Source organism: Primulina eburnea, chromosome 17 (assembly GCF_022965805.1).
Source record: "Primulina eburnea isolate SZY01 chromosome 17, ASM2296580v1, whole genome shotgun sequence".
NCBI classification, from domain to species: Eukaryota; Viridiplantae; Streptophyta; class Magnoliopsida; order Lamiales; family Gesneriaceae; genus Primulina; species Primulina eburnea.
The window spans coordinates 17,157,269-17,176,557 of record NC_133117.1 but is presented as its reverse complement, the minus strand read 5'-3'; the positions used below and the strand labels follow the sequence as shown (position 1 = coordinate 17,176,557).

Sequence of the window (19,289 nt, the reverse complement as noted above, 5' to 3'; positions counted from 1 at the left end):
CGACCAGCACTAGCAGCCCTTGCACAAAAAATCAGAAAACGTGAGTGGTGCTCGTGGAGATGCATGGAACAAGGCAAAACCAATAAATCCTCATGTACAGTTGCTGGATCGAGAATTTCATGAATGGACAAGCATATAACAACATATATATAACTTGTATGATGCATAAAGGATGATACAATGCATGCCTTGATGATTTGAAGACAAGATCGATGCAAATGGAGACCCGGATGAAGTTTTTCTTTTGCAAACCAAGAGGGAACCAAAGCCTTCAGCTGTTTTGTTCTGATACCGAGGAATTCTGAAAGGGGAGGCACGTATAACGGCTGTGGGGAGTGGTTACGAGAGGTTAAGGGTTTATTTTATAATAATTAGGTAGTTGATCAAATAATTAATGGGCCCTAACATGATAATTAAGGGTTTTAAGCCCAACAAGCTTAAAAGTAGGCCCATTAAATCTAACCGTACTCCTGAAAAATATTTTGTGTTGAAAATGTTTTGAAAATAATAGCCGAACGCTTAAAAAGTTCCCCGATTCGATAAAATTTGCATACCGTTAAAAATAAAATACTGCGGGTAAAAATACCCAAATAAAATCTCATTTTTTGAGAAATACTCTTAAAACACCTTAACTTACTTTATAACAATAAATCGTGCAATAAAATAATTTTCTTGAAAATTCTCTGGTCTCCGATCTTCGTTCGAACGTGAAATTCATCTAGAAATCCTAATGCATGAATTTCATGAATTAAATCATATCATGCATGAATTATCTATAAAATACATAAAAATAATTAAACACGTAATTAATGAAATAAATATGCATTTACTGATTTAAAATAATTTAATAAAATACCAAAGAAATTTAATAAGTCGCATGAATGTGGTAGCCGTGGACTTTCAAATTTTCGGGACGTTACACTTACCTTCTGTGAAAGATTTTCGATAGAAAATATTTGTAAGAGGGAAGTGAAATTCGTGAAGCCAACCAAGAAATAGAGAGATTCATAGGAAGGAAAGTGGCCTTTTGTGAAAATTATCTGGGAGAAGATTTGGGGAGAGGGAAGAGTACATGAATGTAGAGAGGATCGTGCATATTAGGAGCATAAAATATTGTGTGGAATGGTTTTCTTGGAGACGTGGAGTGAGAATGAAAGAAGAAAATAATACTGCATTGAAGCAAAGGGTCAAGAAAACCTGGTATCCGCACACTAGATGAGAAGTAGCGGTTTTATGGAAATCTCTACTTTTATAAAATAGTAGAGAAGTAGAGATATAATATTGACCGGTAAGTGGAGTCAGATGGCCCCTCATTTTGGATTCTTGAGGTTATATTTGTATATGAGGGAAAGGATTTGGGAGATGGATTTACAAGGACCCCGATATGATTATTGGAAATTCATTGCGTTCGTTAGTAAACAAGTAAAAACAAGTAAAATATGCAGATAAAATGATTTCGAGAGCATTCAAAAAAATGTATTATATTTATTATTTTAGATTTTAAATTTTTTAGCACTAAATCCTGCAATCCAAATAGAATTTATTGTGAGTGACTGCAGATCGAACGACAAGCATATATGTGACTTGAGGGCATTATATTCTAAACAAGTTTTCATCAAAATTTTTAACGACAAAAAATAATAATAAAAACTAAATGATTTTTTTATTTGGTTCCATTTGTTCAATTCTGCTAAAAAATGCGGCCGATTCAGTTGGCTTTTAAAGAAATCATTTCATTTGACTTTGTAAGATTCCATTTTGGTCGATAACCCAATACACACCGCCTATGTCCGACCAAGTTGGCCTAGATGGTTATTGTCAGGGACACTTCTTTGAACTCGTTAATTTAAAGGGCTTGGCACACACAATCAACTTGGCAGGATTTTTCAACAGAAAGCAGTGATCCGAAAACCAAACTGATCAAAAAATTTACACAAGCTATCAACTTAAATTAGATGCAGCACTCGTACTTGGTGCATCTCACGCACAGCAGCAGCAGGGAAAATATGAAAAGAAGCTAGCATTTACACGTTCCGATTTTGAAAAAGCCAAGGAGAAACTCGCTTTTTAGAATGCACTTTACATGTCGGTAGACATTCCGCTTCTATAGCGGTGTTTTTTTATCGACCGCCGCCATTAGGAGGAGCAACAACCACTGGTAGGAGGTTTCTGATGCTCTTGCTTCTGTTTTAAGATGCCTCTCTTTACAACTGTTGATCCTTCTTCGAGTAATCTTGGAACCTCCATAATCTGAGGAGAAGAGAAGATTTATACAGGGTCTGCACTAAAAGCCCCGAAAGCTGATCATGATCCATTGACTCTCAAGTTTGTAAACATGTACTACAAATTATGAGAATGTGTTTTTATAACTTCCTTTCATTATAATCTTTCCTTGTAATTTATTCCATAAGAACAATGCAATTTTTTTACCTTCAGAGCAAGCTCTTCAAAACACTGTTCCACATTTGTTCTAGTTTGAGCACTGCATTCAAGAAACAGACAGCCAAGCTCTTTTGCACGGGTAAGCCCTTCTTCCCTGCTAACAACTCGTTCAGCTTCCTGAAACAGAAGTCCCAATGAAAGAAAAAGAACAAGACTGAACTCCGAAAAGTCTTGCAGCAGTAAAATGTGGTCGCAATGACGATAAGAAACAGAGATGGAAATACCCTATCAACTTTATTTCCAATAAGCATCTTGATGCAATCCAGATTAGTGGAGTACAGTTCCAGTTCTTTTGCCCATACATCAGACAAGTTTGTAAATGTATCTCTTCTTTTCACATCATAAACTTGAAACCATGTGAAAATTAACCAGTGAGTGCTGGGCGACAAGAGGCGAGAGTATTTGAGTAATGATAGTTGTGAGAATATTAATAGGAAATAAGGTAGAAGGTAATGATACAAATATCAATCATGACCATTAAGATGTCCATTAAAACTCTAATTTGAGATGAAATTATAAATGGTAAAAAGCGAAATGCAGTGTTAATAAAGTAGCACCCCAAAGCTTGATCTTGGATATGTTCCTGTAAGCTCCCCAATCAAAGCATTTCTACACTAATTCTCCAAATAGAACATGTAAAAGATCAATTGCAGTTTCCCAATGGTAATACTTGTTCCCTGAAGAATAGAGATTATTTGAGAGAAAAACTATATTTTAAGTTCATTATATCATTTGTTATCATACTTTTGGGATTGGTCAGAACAGAGAAACTGATCTGTATTCACATACACTAAGACAATTATTTATTTCCAAGCTTTTTAAAAAGACCACAAATTTCATAAACTCCATTCTGCTTAGTTGATGTATATTGTATGATTAAAGCTCTAATTCTATGATTTCATGAGAAATTAAGATTTTATCCGAATATTCGATAATAGGCTTGAGAAAGGAGATCTGGGAAGACCAAGAGAATATGATTAAATTTTTCTAAAAATAGTAGAGTCCAAAATATTTTACAAGACGAGTACGATTTTTTCTGGAAAGCTGGTTTTGGGTAAACGATGAACTTTTAAAAGATCAAAAGTATTATTTTTGAAAACTAATTTTTATAAACTTTTATTTTTCAATTAAATAGGTGTTATTGGGCCAAAATTACCTAAGATTAGAACCTAAGCCCATTAACATGAAAATTAAAATCTATAAACTAGAAACCTAGGGTCTTTTGGCACCACATAGCAGCCGAATCACACACACACACTTCACACACAAGTTTTTGAAAAATTGGAGAGCAAAAAACAAGGAGTCTTCGTCGCCCGTTCGCAACTATCGTATATTTGAACGTTCTAAAACGTAAAGGCACGTTTTTAAATTCTTTTGATGCATCGTTCAAATTGTATTATGCTTGTTTTATTTATTTTTGCATAAAATATTTAAGCATGAACTGTTTAACGATAGAACAAATATTTTCAAAGTTTTGACGATTTTACACTTGTTCAAAAAACTTTATGATTTCCAAGGGATTGGCTGCCAACATAGGATGTTTAATGGGTGGAACATGGACGATTTAAGGTGAAAACTAGGTTTGGAGTCGAACTTGGCTAGGAAGAATAACCTAGGGTTTTCTAGGCTTCATGATTGGAAGATGGCACGGCTAGGAGGAATGGTGCACCGGGGTCGGCCAGGGCTGGTCAGAGGCTCGGTGTGGGTCATGGTTCAGGGTTACGAATAGTCATAGCCCTCGTGGAAGGCAGCTATGGAAGAATCCACAAGGGGTAGGACTCTTCCCCATGCATACGGTTGGTGAGCTGTGGCTAGGGTGGTTCGCTGCTGGGTAGGCTGGTCCAGTAGGGTATAGGGTAGGTGGCTAGGGATCGTAACAGGGCCTAGTAGTAATGGTCCGTGGTGGCTCGAAGGGAGAAGGGTCGTGGCTAGGAGAAGTCTTGTGCGTAGGCTACATGCACGGGCTGGGGCTAGGGTGCTTGTCCAGGAGGGTTCGACGAGGGTCCAGGAGGCTAGGGTCTGGTCTGGGCCAAGGTGGCTCGGCTATGGCTCGAGGAAATTGGGCCGTGGCTCAAGGGGAGTGTGCTAGGGTTTGGTTGAAGGGTTAGGAGAATAAAGAGTACGAACCAAGGTACACAGAGGTCGATTCGTGGTTCACGAGGGTAGTTTAGGTATGAAAAGGTTGTGATTAAAGTTTGGAATTAAAATATTTAAGTAAGAATTAATTTAGAATTAAAACGCTTCACGGTTTAGTAAATAAAGAATTAAATAAAAAAGCACAAGTTTACATCAAATAAAAATATTAGAAGTCAAATTTAAGTTTAAATTACTATTTGGGATAGTCTCGAGTCAACAAAAGTTAAAATAAAATAAAAAAAAGTCAAAATCGAGAAATTTATGGTCCAAGGGTAAAACTGTCATTTTACACCAAGGAAGTACAAAAAGGGTTGGAAGTGTTCTGAAAAATCATAACGCATGCTAAATGATATTTTAAAACGTTTGTGATGAAAATATGTGTAATGCCCTAGATTTCATATCATGTTCAGCGAAGATTATTGAATTTGAACTAATGTGATTATAGCCGGGCCATTACGAGACTAAATTGGCCCAAGCATATGAATTACACAACTTGTGGACAGAGAGCCTGGCGCCCGAGCGGTAGTTTTTGACTGCCCGAGCGCAGTGTTCATCAAATATATGTTGCGGGCAGAAGAGGTGGCGCTCGGGCGGTAGGTTTTGACCGCCCGAGCGCCAATGTGTAGACCGCCCGAGCGCCAATGTGTAATCCGAAAGACTTTGGACAAAACATGCCGCGCCCGAGCGGTAGTTTAGCACCGCCCGAGCGCCGCGTAAGAATTGTGAAAATAAGCCACGTTTCGTTTACATGCAATGAGATATATATATATATATATATATATCGTTTCCTTCAGAATAAACAAGGAGAAACGTAGAAAGATTTTGTGAGAAATCCGTCCGTCCGATTTTGAATCCGAATTCAGTACAGTGTTCCTAGCAACACAGGCTTCAATTGGACGTAAGTTTTGTTAAGTTGTGATATGTCTTGAAATTATGATATTGTCATAATTGAATGGGATTCATATATGATGTTCTTGACATGTTAAACATCATAGAATCGAAGTCAGATTAAGAAACAGATAACATATGGAATTGTTATGATTTTCAGAATGGAATTGATTAAGATTGATGTCAGATTTGTACGGTGGTTGATTATAAGTTATTAGAATTGGTATATACTGATATGGTATTACCGGTATCGCAAGATTGTACTATTGTACCGTGAGAATTTGATAAGACATAGATGTCTTGATTTGAATAGAATATTGATACAGTATATTGATATTGTCATTGCCAGATTGAACATTGACAGACTTTGAGTTTGAGTCTTCGATTGTATCAGAGCGACAAAACGAAAGGTATAAATAAATGTTGATTCGGGATTGCACAACTCAAGTTAGGTTTGACTTGAGTTTTCCTAAATCAGATACTTTATTTCATTGCATTGATATTTGCAAATTATCAGTTTGATATGTTTAGTCTATTGAATTATAACAGAACAAGAATTCGAGTCTAGGGCAGATCAGCCTAGCTAGGGCAGAATCGCCAGGTCTTTGACAGAACTGCTAAGACCCTAGACTTACGGTGTATCGATGAGCTTAGAGGTAGATCGACTTCTATTGTAGACATTCGATACAGCATGCCAAAGTCTAAATTAGATCGGGATCCCTAGATTAGAAATGAGTCCTTGATTTAGGTACAGATTTGTATTGATTCATGTGGTCAGATTAGATACAGGTTTTGATCTTTATTATGCTCTTATATATGTTTTATATGATTGCATTGATACATTGTTTATACTGGGATTTTATTCTCACCGTAGTTATCCGGCTGTTGTCGTGTTTGTATGTGTGCATGGCAACAGGTGGGACAGGTTCAGGGTCACAGAGGTGAAGAATGATCGAGATTAGAGTAGAGACTACGGACTTGGACTAGATATAGGGTTTAAACACTTGTTATATAGTTGTTAAACCTTAGTTGAGAATGATTGTATATAGTGCAAGACTTGTACTTTTAATACTGTTATGTATATTAAGATGTATGCCATTACGTTCTGCCTTTGATAATGTACTTTTAAAAAATAATTTAGACCTTGTTTATTCTAATTGATTAAATTAGTCCCAATGACGATTAAGAAGATGATTAGCATCCGGGTCCTCACAACAGGTGGTATCAGAGCGATAGATCCTTTAGATTGAGATAGAAGAGACTAGTGAGCGGGGTAGATTGAGGTTTTCTTTCCTGCTTTTGAATGCTAGCATGTCTTACTGCTTTAATACATGTTACTTCTTTATCTGATTTGATATAGTAATATGTTTTATTGAGACTGAATCAGCACCGATTCTAGATCAGCAGTAAGATGATCAGAGGAGGATTGAAACAGAATTGTGGTATTTGTTAATAATCTATTTGATTATCAGATATGCCTCCGAGAAGAGTACCAGAACAAGGTAGTACATCAAATCCTCCAATGGATGTAACACCGAATCCAATGGAAACGTTACTGAAAAGATTTCAGTCATGTCACCCGCCAACTTTGAAAGGAATAGAGAACGCTGTGGAGTGCGAGAGTTGGCTTGATGATATTGAAATGTTGTTTGACTCATTGGAGTATACAGATGAGCGGCGAGTTCGATTGATTGGACACCAGTTACACGATGTTGCAAAGAACTGGTGGATTACGATCAAGAGGGCCTTGGAGCATAGAGGTACGACTATCACCTGTAATATATTTAAAACTGAATTTTATCAACGATTCTTTCCAGTGTCGTACCGAAAGGACAAGGGGGCGGAGTTTGCCAATTTAAGGCAGGGACAGATGAACATAGAAGAGTACGTGTCCAAGTTCTCCACCTTGTTGAAATTTGCTCCACATGTTGCTGACAGCGAGGAAGCTACTGCCGACCAGTTCATCAATGGCTTGAACCCAGAGATTTCACATTGGTGAACACAGGGCGACCGAATAATTTTACTGACGCCCTGAATAGAGCTAAGGGAGCAGAAGCCGGTCTGATGAGACATAAAGGGGCTTCATTTGTGCCTCCAGCACCGAAACCACAGCAACAACCTCCCAGATTTGAGGGTGGCAGCAGCAGTGGAGGGAAGAAGGAATTTTTGAAAGCCAGAGGAAAGCAATCTAAGAAATCTGGCAGTAGTTCTTCTAGCTCTGGTGGTTCTCGACAGAGCCAGAGTTACACTGGAGTTTATTGTAAGACTTGCAAAGGAAGATATGCAACTGAGCAATGCCAGGGAGTGACTGGTAGTTGCAACATCTGTAAACATCCAGGACACTTTGCTAAAGTGTGTCCACAGAGGGGGTCAAAAGATCCCAGGGAGCGGAATCATCAGGATCAGCAGCACAGACTGAGAGACGATCAACTGCTGTTCATACATTCCAGCCAGCACCACTCAGTCACAGCAGAGGCCAGGAGGTAGCCAGACTGTTAGCCAGCCTCCTAGACAGCAGGCCAGAGTATTCGCTTTGACAGAGGAGAATGCCCAGGAAGCACCAGATGACGTTGTGGCAGGTAACTGTTCTTTATGTGGTTACCCTGCTTATGTATTGATTGATACTGGTGCTTCACATACATTTATTTCTGAACGATTTGCATTAAGTCATGCATTACCTGTAGAGTCGTTAGCAACTGTAGTGTCTGTCTCTTCTCCTTTGGGGACATGTTTGATATCCGTAAATTCTGTAAAACATTGTGTACTACAGTATGACGGGCATGAGATTGAATTAGATTCCATCGTACTTGGGTTGTCCGATTTTGATTGTATTATCGGTATTGATATGCTGACCAAGTACAGAGCGACAGTTGATTGTTTCCACAAGATAGTGAGATTCAGGCCTGACATGGCTGAAGAGTGGAAATTTTATGGTAATGGTTCTAGATCGAGAATTACTTTAATATCCGTATTATCTATGACCGATTGTTACAGAAAGGAGCAGAGGGATTCCTTGTATATTCAGTAGATTTACTGAAGTCGAGTCCATCATTGGCTGATTTGCCAGTAGTACGTGAGTTTGCTGACGTCTTCCCAGATGAGATCCCGGGATTACCTCCAGTTAGAGAGATAGACTTCAGCATTGAATTGATGCCAGGTACAGTGCCAATTTCTGGAGCTCCGTACAGAATGGCACCAATTGAATTGAAAGAATTGAAGGATCAGCTGGAAGACTTACTGGCCAAGGGGTACATCAGACCGAGTGTTTCTCCTTGGGGTGCTCCATTACTGTTTGTAAGGAAGAAAGACAGTTCGATGAGACTCTGCATAGACTATCGGCAACTGAACTGTGGGGACCCGGGCTCTAACTCAATTCTTTTGGGATTTAATTGGATCTTTGTTCGAAAATGTGGGTCAAAAATTTGCTTTCAACATCAATTCAAATGTATTATAAAAGCATAACTTGTCTTATATTAATTAAACAACATAACGTACATATATGTATGTTTCGTACAAGCATACACTAGTGTTCAAATACCAACTACAAACATAAGTGATACAAGTCTCGTAGGAAACACTACAAATCTTCAACGCCCGAGATCTCCACGCTATCATCAATCTCTCATCTAGTTCGAGACCCAGATCCTGCCCCACCTGTTGCCATGCACACATACAGACACGACAACAGCCGGATAATTCCGGTGAGAACATATCCCAGTATAAAACATGGATGCATGCAATGTAATAATCATATACGAAAGCATAGCATATATCGAGTAACATGAATGAAAATCTAAACATGTAGAAGAATACAAATCTGTATTCAACATTTAAATCTTGACTCGACTCATTTCTAATCTAGGGATCCCGGTGTGAATAAGACGGCCTGTCACCTACCCAACCACTCGGGGCAACGGTACGTCTTATTCCTAGACTTCGGTCAACTCTGTATCGAGGGTCTACACATAGAGCAAATCTACTCCTATGCGTCGATACACCGAAACGTCTAGTTTTGGCCAATCTGCCAATATCTCCTATCTCAGGACTCAAATATAAATCAATAAACAAGGCATTACATAATGAAATGTAATAACAATCTAGTATGTGATTTAGGGAAACTCGTATCAAATCTGAATCGAGTTGTGCAATCCCGAGACCACATGAATTATACCTTTCTTGCCGAATAGTCGGTGTCGTAATCGAAATCTCGAATACCAAGTAGTCAATACAAATCTGAAATGGCAGTATAGAGAGGTACAATATCATTCTCTAACTCAAGCAACACATAATCCAATCAATCATAACTCTTGGTACAAATTGACGGCATAACGACGTAATTCTTCGATACTGGCCAATTCACAACTCACATATCAATACCATAATCTCATCAACATCATCATATCAATGACATAATCTTCTCAAACTCTGAAAATCTATATACTCTTCAATAATACATGCTGAAAATTCGAAATAGCATCATATGGTATCCGAAAATCGTTCCGATCGCATTTCTATAGTGTGCAACATATCAACAACACCTTTCACAAATCAAATCATAATTTCCCTAACATCTAAAATCTGAAACATGTTGAAAATAGAAGAAACTTACATCCTTTGCTAGCTCTTGTTGCAAGGATCACAAATCTACACTCGGAATTAAAATCGGAACACAAAATCATTCAAAAGCACAAATTGGAAATCAAAAAGACATGAAGCTTTCTCCCAAGCATTCCCTCGGCTCTCAGGTTCTGAAATGAAAGAGGAAGAAGACACATATCTATATTGCATGCTCAAGCACAAGTGTTATTATTTTTCAAATGACACGCACGACCGCGGGTGCGCTATGCTTTCGGCAGCCCGTCCATTTTCCAAAATTCTCAGACCGCGGGTGCGGTCATTGCAGGACCACGGGTGCGGTCGCACCACCGCGGGTGCGGTCTTGCTAGCACCGCGGGTGCGGTCTTGCTTCGCACAAATTCATCAATTTTCTGTCAATGCACCGCGGGTGCGGTCCTTCCTGTACCGCGGGTGCGGTGTGGCTTCGGCCTAGCTTCACAATTCTGCTTTAAATGTCATGCATTCATACCTTTACAAGTCTAACATCAATGCCAGTTTATAATTCTCGAGCCTTACATGAACAAGGCAACAATAAAGAATAAATATCCTTTGCCTCGTATTGATGATTTGTTTCACCAGTTGCAGGGTTCTTCGATATATTCCAAAATTGATTTGAGATCGGGATATCATCAGCTGAGAGTCAGAGATTCTGATATTTCAAAGACAACATTCAGAACAAGGTATGGACACTATGAATTTATTGTCATGCCGTTTGGTCTGACAAATGCTCCAGCTGTATTTATGGGATTAATGAACCATGTCTTCCAGAAATATCTCGATGATTTTGTGATTATTTTCATCGATGATATTTTGATTTATTCAAAGAATATGAGTGAGCCTGCTGAGCATTTAAGAACTGTGTTGCGAATTTTAAGGGCTGAGAAATTATATGCTAAACTGTCGAAATGTGAGTTTTGGTTAAGACATGTAGTATTTCTGGGTCATATTATATCCGGAGACGGGATATCAGTGGATCCCAGTAAAGTGGAAGCCGTGATTCTTGGCCAAGACCGACGTCCGTGCCCGAATTTGCAGTTTCATGGGTTTAGCGGGATATTACAGTCGTTTTATTAAAGATTTCTCAAGTATTGCTAAACCAATTACGTAGCTGACTCAGAAGAATGCTCCATTTGTTTGGTCTGAAGAATGAGAGACCAGTTTTCTGGAGTTGAAGAAGAGGTTGACCAGTGCCCCGGTGTTGACTATCCCATCCGGTACTGGTGATTTTGTGGTTTATTGCGACGCTTCTCACAGAGGGTTGGGATGTGTGATGATGCAGCGAGGGCATGTTATTGCTTATGCCTCAAGACAGCTTAAACCACATGAGACCCGTTATCCAATTCATGACCTTGAATTGGCAGCCATCGTCTTTGCATTAAATATATGGCGACACTATCTTTATGGTGAAAAGTTTGATATATATTCTGATCATAAGAGTTTAAAATATCTGTTTTCACAATCTGAATTGAATATGAGGCAACGAAGATGGCTTGATTTGCTTAAAGACTTTGATTGTGAAATCAAATACCATCCAGGAAAGTCTAATGCAGCAGCTGATGCACTAAGTCAAAAGGTATGTTCTTTATCCTTGTCGACGATCGGTGTTTCAAATTTGATAGAAAACTGCTGTTTGTCTGGATTAGCATTTGAAACAGATTATAGACCGTTGAGACTTTATACAGTGCAAGTAGAACCAGAGCTGATTTTGAGGATTAAACAGGCTCAGAAAGTTGATCAGAATGTACAAAAATCAGTGTCAATGGTCAGGACAGGGCATCGATCGGAGTATCAGGTACGTGATAACGTCTTGTATGTGAATAATCGTCTGGTTGTGCCGAATGTTTCAGATTTGAGAAGACGGATATTATCAGAAGCGCACAACAGTCGATTCAGTATTCATCCTGGTGGCAGAAAGATGTATAATGATTTGAAAAGACAGTTCTGGTGGAAACAAATGAAGACTGACATTGCCGAATTTGTTTCCAAATGTCTGAATTGCCAGCAGGTGAAAGCAGAAAGAAAGAAACCAGGAGGATTATTACAGAGTTTGTCCATTCCTGCCATGGATTTTGTAACACAATTGCCGCGTTCCTCCCGAGGTTGTGATGCGATTTGGGTCGTGATTGACAGATTGACCAAATCCGCATGTTTTATTCCGTACAAGATGACGTACAGATTTGACCAGATGGCAGAAATCTATGTCAGAGAAGTGGTCAGATTGCACGGAGTGCCGAAGTCAATTGTATCAGACCGTGATCCTCGATTTACTTCGCATTTCTGGCAGAGTTTGCAGCAAGCTCTCGGCACGAAGTTACATCTGAGTACCGCATATCATCCACAGACCAACGTACAGTCAGAGCGGACTATCCAGACATTGGAGGATATGCTAAGAGCAGTAGTGCTTGATTTTAGCACTAATTGGCAAGATGCATTGCCGCTTTGTGAATTTTCGTACAACAACAGCTATCAGATGAGTATTGAGATGGCACCATTTGAAGCGTTGTACGGAAAGAAGTGTCGATCCCGTCTCTATTGTGATGATATCTCTGAAGTGCCTGAGATTGGACCTGACATGATCAGAGATATGACAGAAAAAGTGAAGTTGATTCGAAAGAAAATGAAGGCAGCGCAAGACAAACAGGCCAAATATGACAATGTCCGACGCAGACCGTTGGTATTTGAGGCAGGAGACCGAGTATTTTTAAAGATTTCACCTTTCAGAGAAGTTGTCAGAGTTGGCAAGAAAGGGAAACTGTCTCCATGATACATTGGGCCTTCTGAGATTCTCGAGAAGATTGGAGATCGTGCCTATCGACTCGCTTTACCGCCTTCATTATCCAGGATACATGATGTCTTTCATGTATCGTTATTAAGGAAATACCTTCCTGATGCTTCACATGCTATTCAGCCAGACGAGGCCGAACTGGATGAGACGTTAAGCTATGTTGAAAAACCGATTCAGATTATCGATCGAAAAGAAAAACAGCTCAGAACGAAGACCATTCCACTTGTGAAAGTTCAATGGACTCGTCATGGCATTGAAGAAGCCACCTGGAAAACTGAATCAGATATGAGACAAGAATTCCCAGAGTTGTTTCGATAATGTAAATTTTTTTTATATACAATATCTGTATATAATCCTTGTTGATATGATAGATTGCCTGAGATTTCGGGGACAAAATCGTATCTTAGAGGGGGAGAAATGTAATGCCCTAGATTTCATATCATGTTAAGCGAAGATTATTGAATTTGAACTAATGTGATTATAGACGGGCCATTACGAGACTAAATTGGGCCAAGCATATGAATTACACAACTTGTGGACAGAGAGCCTGGCGCCCGAGCGGTAGTTTTTGACCGCCCGAGCGCCAGTGTTCATCAAATATATGTTGCGGGCAGAAGAGGTGGCGCCCGGGTGGAAGGTTTTGACCACCCGAGCGCCAATGTGTAATCCGAAAGACTTTGGACAGAACATGCCGCGCCCGAGCGGTAGTTTAGCACCACCCGAGCGCCGCGTAAGAATTGTGAAAAGAAGCCGCATTTCGTTTACATGCAATGAGATATATATAAATCGTTTCCTTCAGAATAAACAAGGAGAAAACGTAGAAAGATTCAGAGAAATTCTCCAGAAAATCCTTACGTCTTTTGTGAGAAATCCGTCCGTCCGATTTTGAATCCGACTTCAGTACTGTGTTCCTAGCAACGCAGGCTTCAATTGGACGTAAGTATTGTTAAGTTGTGATATGTCTTGAAATTATGATATTGTCATAATTGAATGGGATTCATATATGATGTTCTTGACATGTTAAACATCATAGAATCGAAGTTAGATTAAGAAACAGATATCATATGAAATTGTTATGATTTTCAGAATATTGTTATGATTTTCAGAATGGAATTGATTAAGATTGATGTCAGATTTGTACGGTGGTTGATTATAAGTTATTAAAATTGGTATATACTGATATGGTATTACTGGTATCGCAAGATTGTACTATTGTACCATCAGAATTTGATAAGACAGAGATGTCTTGATTTGAATAGAATATTGATATAGTATATTGATATTGTCATTGCCAGATTGAACATTGACAGACTTTGAGTTTGAGTCTTCGATTGTATCAGAGCGACAAAACGAAAGGTATAAATAAATGTTGATTCGGGATTGCACAACTCAAGTTAGGTTTGACTTGAGTTTCCCTAAATCTCATACTTTATTTCATTGCATTGATATTTGCAAATTATCAGATTGATATGTTTAGTCTATTGAATTATAGCATAACAAGAATTCGAGTCTAGGGCAGATCAGCCTAGCTAGGGCAGAACCGCCAGGTCTTTGACAAAACTGCTAAGACCCTAGACTTACGGTGTATCGATGAGCTTAGAGGTAGATCGACTTCTATTGTAGACATTCGATACAACATGCCAAAGTCTAAATTAGATCGGGATCCCTAGATTAGAAATGAGTCCTTGATTGAGGTACAGAATTGTATTCATTCATGTGGTCAGATTAGATACAGGTTTTGATGTTTATTATGCTCTTTTATATGTTTTATATGATTGCATTGATACATTGTTTATACTGGGATTTTATTCTCACCGGAGTTATCCGGCTGTTGTCGTGTTTGTATGTGTGCATGGCAACAAGTGGGACAGGTTCAGGGTCACAGAGGTGAAGAAAGATTGAGATTAGAGTGGAGACTACGGACTTGGACTAGATATAGGGTTTAAACACTTGTTATATAGTTGTTAAACCTTAGTTGAGACTGATTGTATATAGTGCAAGACTTGTACTTTTAATACTGTTATGTATAATAAGATGTATGTCATTACGTTCTGTCTTTGATAATGTACTTTTAAAAAAAATTTAGACCCTGTTTATTCTAATTGATTAAATTAGTCCCAATGACGATTAAGAAGATGATTGGCGTCCGGGTCCCCACAATATGAGATTTTATGATTTGTGATAAAGCTGTGTAATTTTTACTGTTATAATGTTATTTGTCGAATGTGGAAAGGATACAATATTTTATAAATAAAAAGAAAAAGAAAAATATTTTGAAGGATGTGAATTGACTGTAACAAAAAGGATATGATATATTATTTACGGGAATATCGTGAGGGAGAAAGCCTCAGAGAGAGCCCGTTTATGGGAGAAGGCCCCAAAGGGAGCCCAACGATCATATTTTCATTTTACGTCAGTGCCTAGTGCCCGTCCCCATGCGCAATGGTGAGCTAAGACTGATCATTCGATCAGAGGATATAGCTAGTCACTTTCAAGGATTAAACTTCACCCAAAACGATAAATGATGTAAAGCTTTATGATTTGACGAGTTATGATTAAATTATGTTACAAATTCATGCTATGTTATTTTGAATAAAAGTATGATTTTAATGTATGTGCTTGTATATGTATTATTTGTTATTCATTTTTAGAACGTGCTGAGTCATTAGACTCACTAGGTTTGAATGTTACAGATGAGGATGAGATTGAGGGAGGCGCTAACGCTTGAGTGAATCGAGTCCGGCAGTACATTTCCGAGGAACATTATTTTCTGCATTAGCTTGATAGTTAAAGTTTTAAAGCTTGATAATTAGAGATTTTCATGCTTTATTTTGAAGTTATTGTTGAGCATATTAATGGTTGATGTAGGATTTTTGTTAATTGACGAGTTAGGGATTTTGTTCACTTTAAACTTTTAAATGTTAAATTATTTTTGATGACGGAAATGTTAAGTTATTTTAAATATAAATTTTCGAATTCTATGTTATAAAAAAAAAATTAGTAGGATTTTAAAGCTTAAAATTAGTGGACGTTTCAGTTATGTATTTTGAACATCCTGACGGAGGAATGACTGATATTGAATCCTGAGATGTGAAATTCCTTATGGAGGATTTTCCCACAATAGGTGAAGTCAAGGGGAACACTGATTTTTTTGATCTTATGGAACTCCAAAGTGGTGCCTCGATCTCTAGGGATAATGAGGATTTACTACCTCATTCAGAAATCGACAGAGATAGTGACAATGCCCCAAAATTCAGTGGTAGGATTCCAACTAAAGGGGGCTTTCAAAATTTAAAAATTCAAAAAAGCAGAGGTGAACTAGTCAAACAATTATGAAGAGAAAACTACTTCACCAAATTCAAAAGAGTGGATAGATGCTATGAATGATGAAATTAGCTCAATGTCTAAGAACCATGTCAGGGAGCTAGTTCATCTACTGCCAAGACGTAAGACCATTAGGAACAAGTGAGTTCTAAAGGTCAAGCGTAAAGCTGATAGATCAATTGAAAAATTCAAAGCTCGACTTGTGGCGAAGTAGTATACCCAACATGAAAGTATATATTATGAAGAGAAATTCTCGAAAGTAGTGATATTTGCCTCAATCGGCCTCATTTTGGCCATAGTCGCCCAACTAGATATGGAATTATTTCGGATGTACGTAAAGAATGCAAAATTAGAAGAAGAAATTTATATGGAACAACACATAGGATTACAGGATAAGGGAGAAGAGCACAAAGTACGTCGCTTAAAGCGTTCCATCTATGGCCTGAAACAATCATCTAGACAATGGTATAATCATTTTCATCGATCTAGCACCTCAATAGGCTTCAAGATGATTGAAAGGACCATTGTGTGAATGTCAAGAAAAGTGGTAAGAGTTTTCTAATAATCTCACAATACGTGGACGACATATTATTGGCAGGAAATGACATGGAGATGATTCTCACCACTAAAGAATGGTTGTCCTCAACATTTGAGATGAAGTACATGGGAGAAGCTGAGTATAATTGTAGTTATACGCCAAGGTTGTTCTAAGTGATCATTGAGTATGCATCAAGAGAGTAATAGAACGCTTCTGTATGGAAAATGCTAAACATGTTGACCCTCCCATAGACAAAAACCACTTTCTTAACAAAGAATTATGCCCTAAGAAAAATGAAGAAAAGAACGCATGTCTAAAGTACAATATATGCAAGTGCGGTAGGAAGTCTGATGTATGCTATAATGTGTACTCGACTAGACCTATTATTTGTTGAAGGAATGGTGAGCAGATATCAAAGTAACCCTGGTCCCGGTCACTGGATGGTTGTGGAGTGCATACTTGGATATCTAAAAGGGAAAACTGACCTCACATTATGCTACCCAGGTAGTCTGAAACTGGTCTAGATATGGCGATGCCGATGGTGCAATAGATAAAGATGAGTACAAATCTACTTCGGGATATGTATTTCTGCTAGGAGGCACTGCTATCACTTGGTGTACAAATTTTATTTCCTGAAAAATTCTAGCTATTATTTAAGTATTGTGTTCACATATGAATGTAACAAGACTTGGATTGGCTATCACACAAGCAATCGCCCTGGCACTGTAATAGCGACTGGATGAGAATTTGAGATCAAGTGCGCATAACTTATGTAAGGTCCATGAATTTAAATCACGTAACATGAATGCATGCAATCTAGGATTTTATTTTAAATCATGTGTTTAAGTATTTTTATGCATGTTACGAATAAATTCATGCACGATAGGTTTATTTCATTAAATTTTAAAAGTTAATGCATTAGGGTTTCTAGATGCATTTCACGCTCGAACGAGGATTGGATACCAGAGAATTTTCAGGAAAATTATTAAAATACATGATTAATTTTTATTAATTAATATAAGGTGTTTTAAAGGGTATTTTTCAAAAATAGGATTTTATTGGGTATTTTTATCCGTATGTTTTTATTTTTAATGGTACGTAAATTTTATCGATTCGGGAGAATTTTTGAAGGTTCGGCTAATATTTTCAAAATACTTTCTAACATGAAATATTTTTTCGAGAGTGAATTTGGATTTAATGGGCCTACTTTTAAGCTTATTGGGCTTAAATATATTCTTAATCCTTTAATTAACAAATTAGGGCCCGTTAATTTATTTGTTAACCATTTTATTAGTATATAATTTGACCTAAACCTAATTAGCATGGTACTAGCCGACACCTCCCCTCTCCCTCGGTTTTTTCTCCTCAGTTTCACTGCATAAAACTCAAGAAAATCATCGGCCATCTCCATTCCTTGCAAAAGAAATCCATCCGGTGCTCCCTCTTCTTGTTTTGTGAATCAATCATCGAAGGCACGCATTGTATCTATTTTTTTCGCATCATAAATGTCTTATATAATGTTGAATGTGTTTTTGCATGATAATTCGTCCGATCTAGTGTGCAGCATGAAGTTTCATTCGTTTTTTTCTCATGTCATGCGTTCTTAATTGTAAACTCACGTTTTATGTACTGTCTTTTAAGGGGGCTGCGATCTTGGGTGTTCAGGGACCAAGCAGGGTGCATGGATGGTGTTTTAGGATTTAGAATGGTGACTTGTGGTTGCAGGATGCACAACCGAGAGGTTGCTTCAAGGAGATGGCTCGGTTCTTGGGGGTCTTCGGCGCGCAGGGGTTAGCTAGCAACATGAGGACCTATCCGAGCCTTAGAACAGATCCTAGTGGGTCTGAGACAAGGCTTGGATGTGCTCAAGGTGCATTGGAACCAACCTCAAGCGCTGGCGATCGGGAGGGAAGGAGCGAGACTCGAGTGGAGCGTTTGTGAGTGTAGCGTTCGGGGTGGGGGCTGTGGCTGGCATGGGTGAGCCTCCGTGACTTCTTTGGGTTCATAGGAGTCCTTGGAGTGTCTAGGGAAGTTCGAAACACCACTGGTCCATGTTAGGGAAGGAAAAAATGGAAAGGGGCACGCATAGGGTTTGAGAGGAAATTTTTGGAATTTTCCAGCAACTTTCAAGGGGTGACCGAAGGGCTTAGGAGTTGGGTTTGGACATTTTTAGAGCCATTTAAGTGTTTATGAGGTGTGGTAAGAAGTTGGGGAAAATTTGGTTAAGTTTCGAGTCGATTCGGGTTAAAACCGAGACCTCAGTCCAAGTTTTAAAACGAATCGGTTAAGTTCTGAATTTGACTTGAGTTTACGTCTAGGAATGATTTTAAAAATGTTTTGGGACATTTTAAGGAGTTTTGTAAGCTTCATGACAATTTTAGAGGTCCAGAGGTGAAACGATAATTTTTAGGTTCCAGAGACAAAATGGTCATTTTGCACACGGGGTAAGATTTGGTCATACCAGTGCCCTGAGCACACATTTATGATATTTTAAATGTTTATACATCATGATTCACAATTTTTAAGATTTTATGAAAATATACGTTGCATGCTTGAATT

The 19,289-nt window shown here is 38.4% G+C and overlaps 1 protein-coding gene across 1 annotated transcript in view; it reads right to left on the bottom strand.

Annotated features, from left to right (window-relative positions):
- Positions 1 to 2,084: 2,084 nt before the first annotated feature.
- The window catches only part of LOC140817908 (ras-related protein RABC2a-like), a 30,838-nt gene continuing 13,633 nt past the window's right edge, over positions 2,085 to 19,289 (bottom strand). The window contains exons 4-6 of the mRNA XM_073177700.1: positions 2,667 to 2,788; positions 2,431 to 2,559; positions 2,085 to 2,250 (exon numbers count right to left, since the gene is read on the bottom strand). Coding sequence (XP_073033801.1) covers positions 2,137 to 2,250; positions 2,431 to 2,559; positions 2,667 to 2,788 — 365 coding nt within the window. The 3' untranslated portion in view covers positions 2,085 to 2,136. The remainder of the gene's footprint in view (positions 2,251 to 2,430; positions 2,560 to 2,666; positions 2,789 to 19,289) is intronic.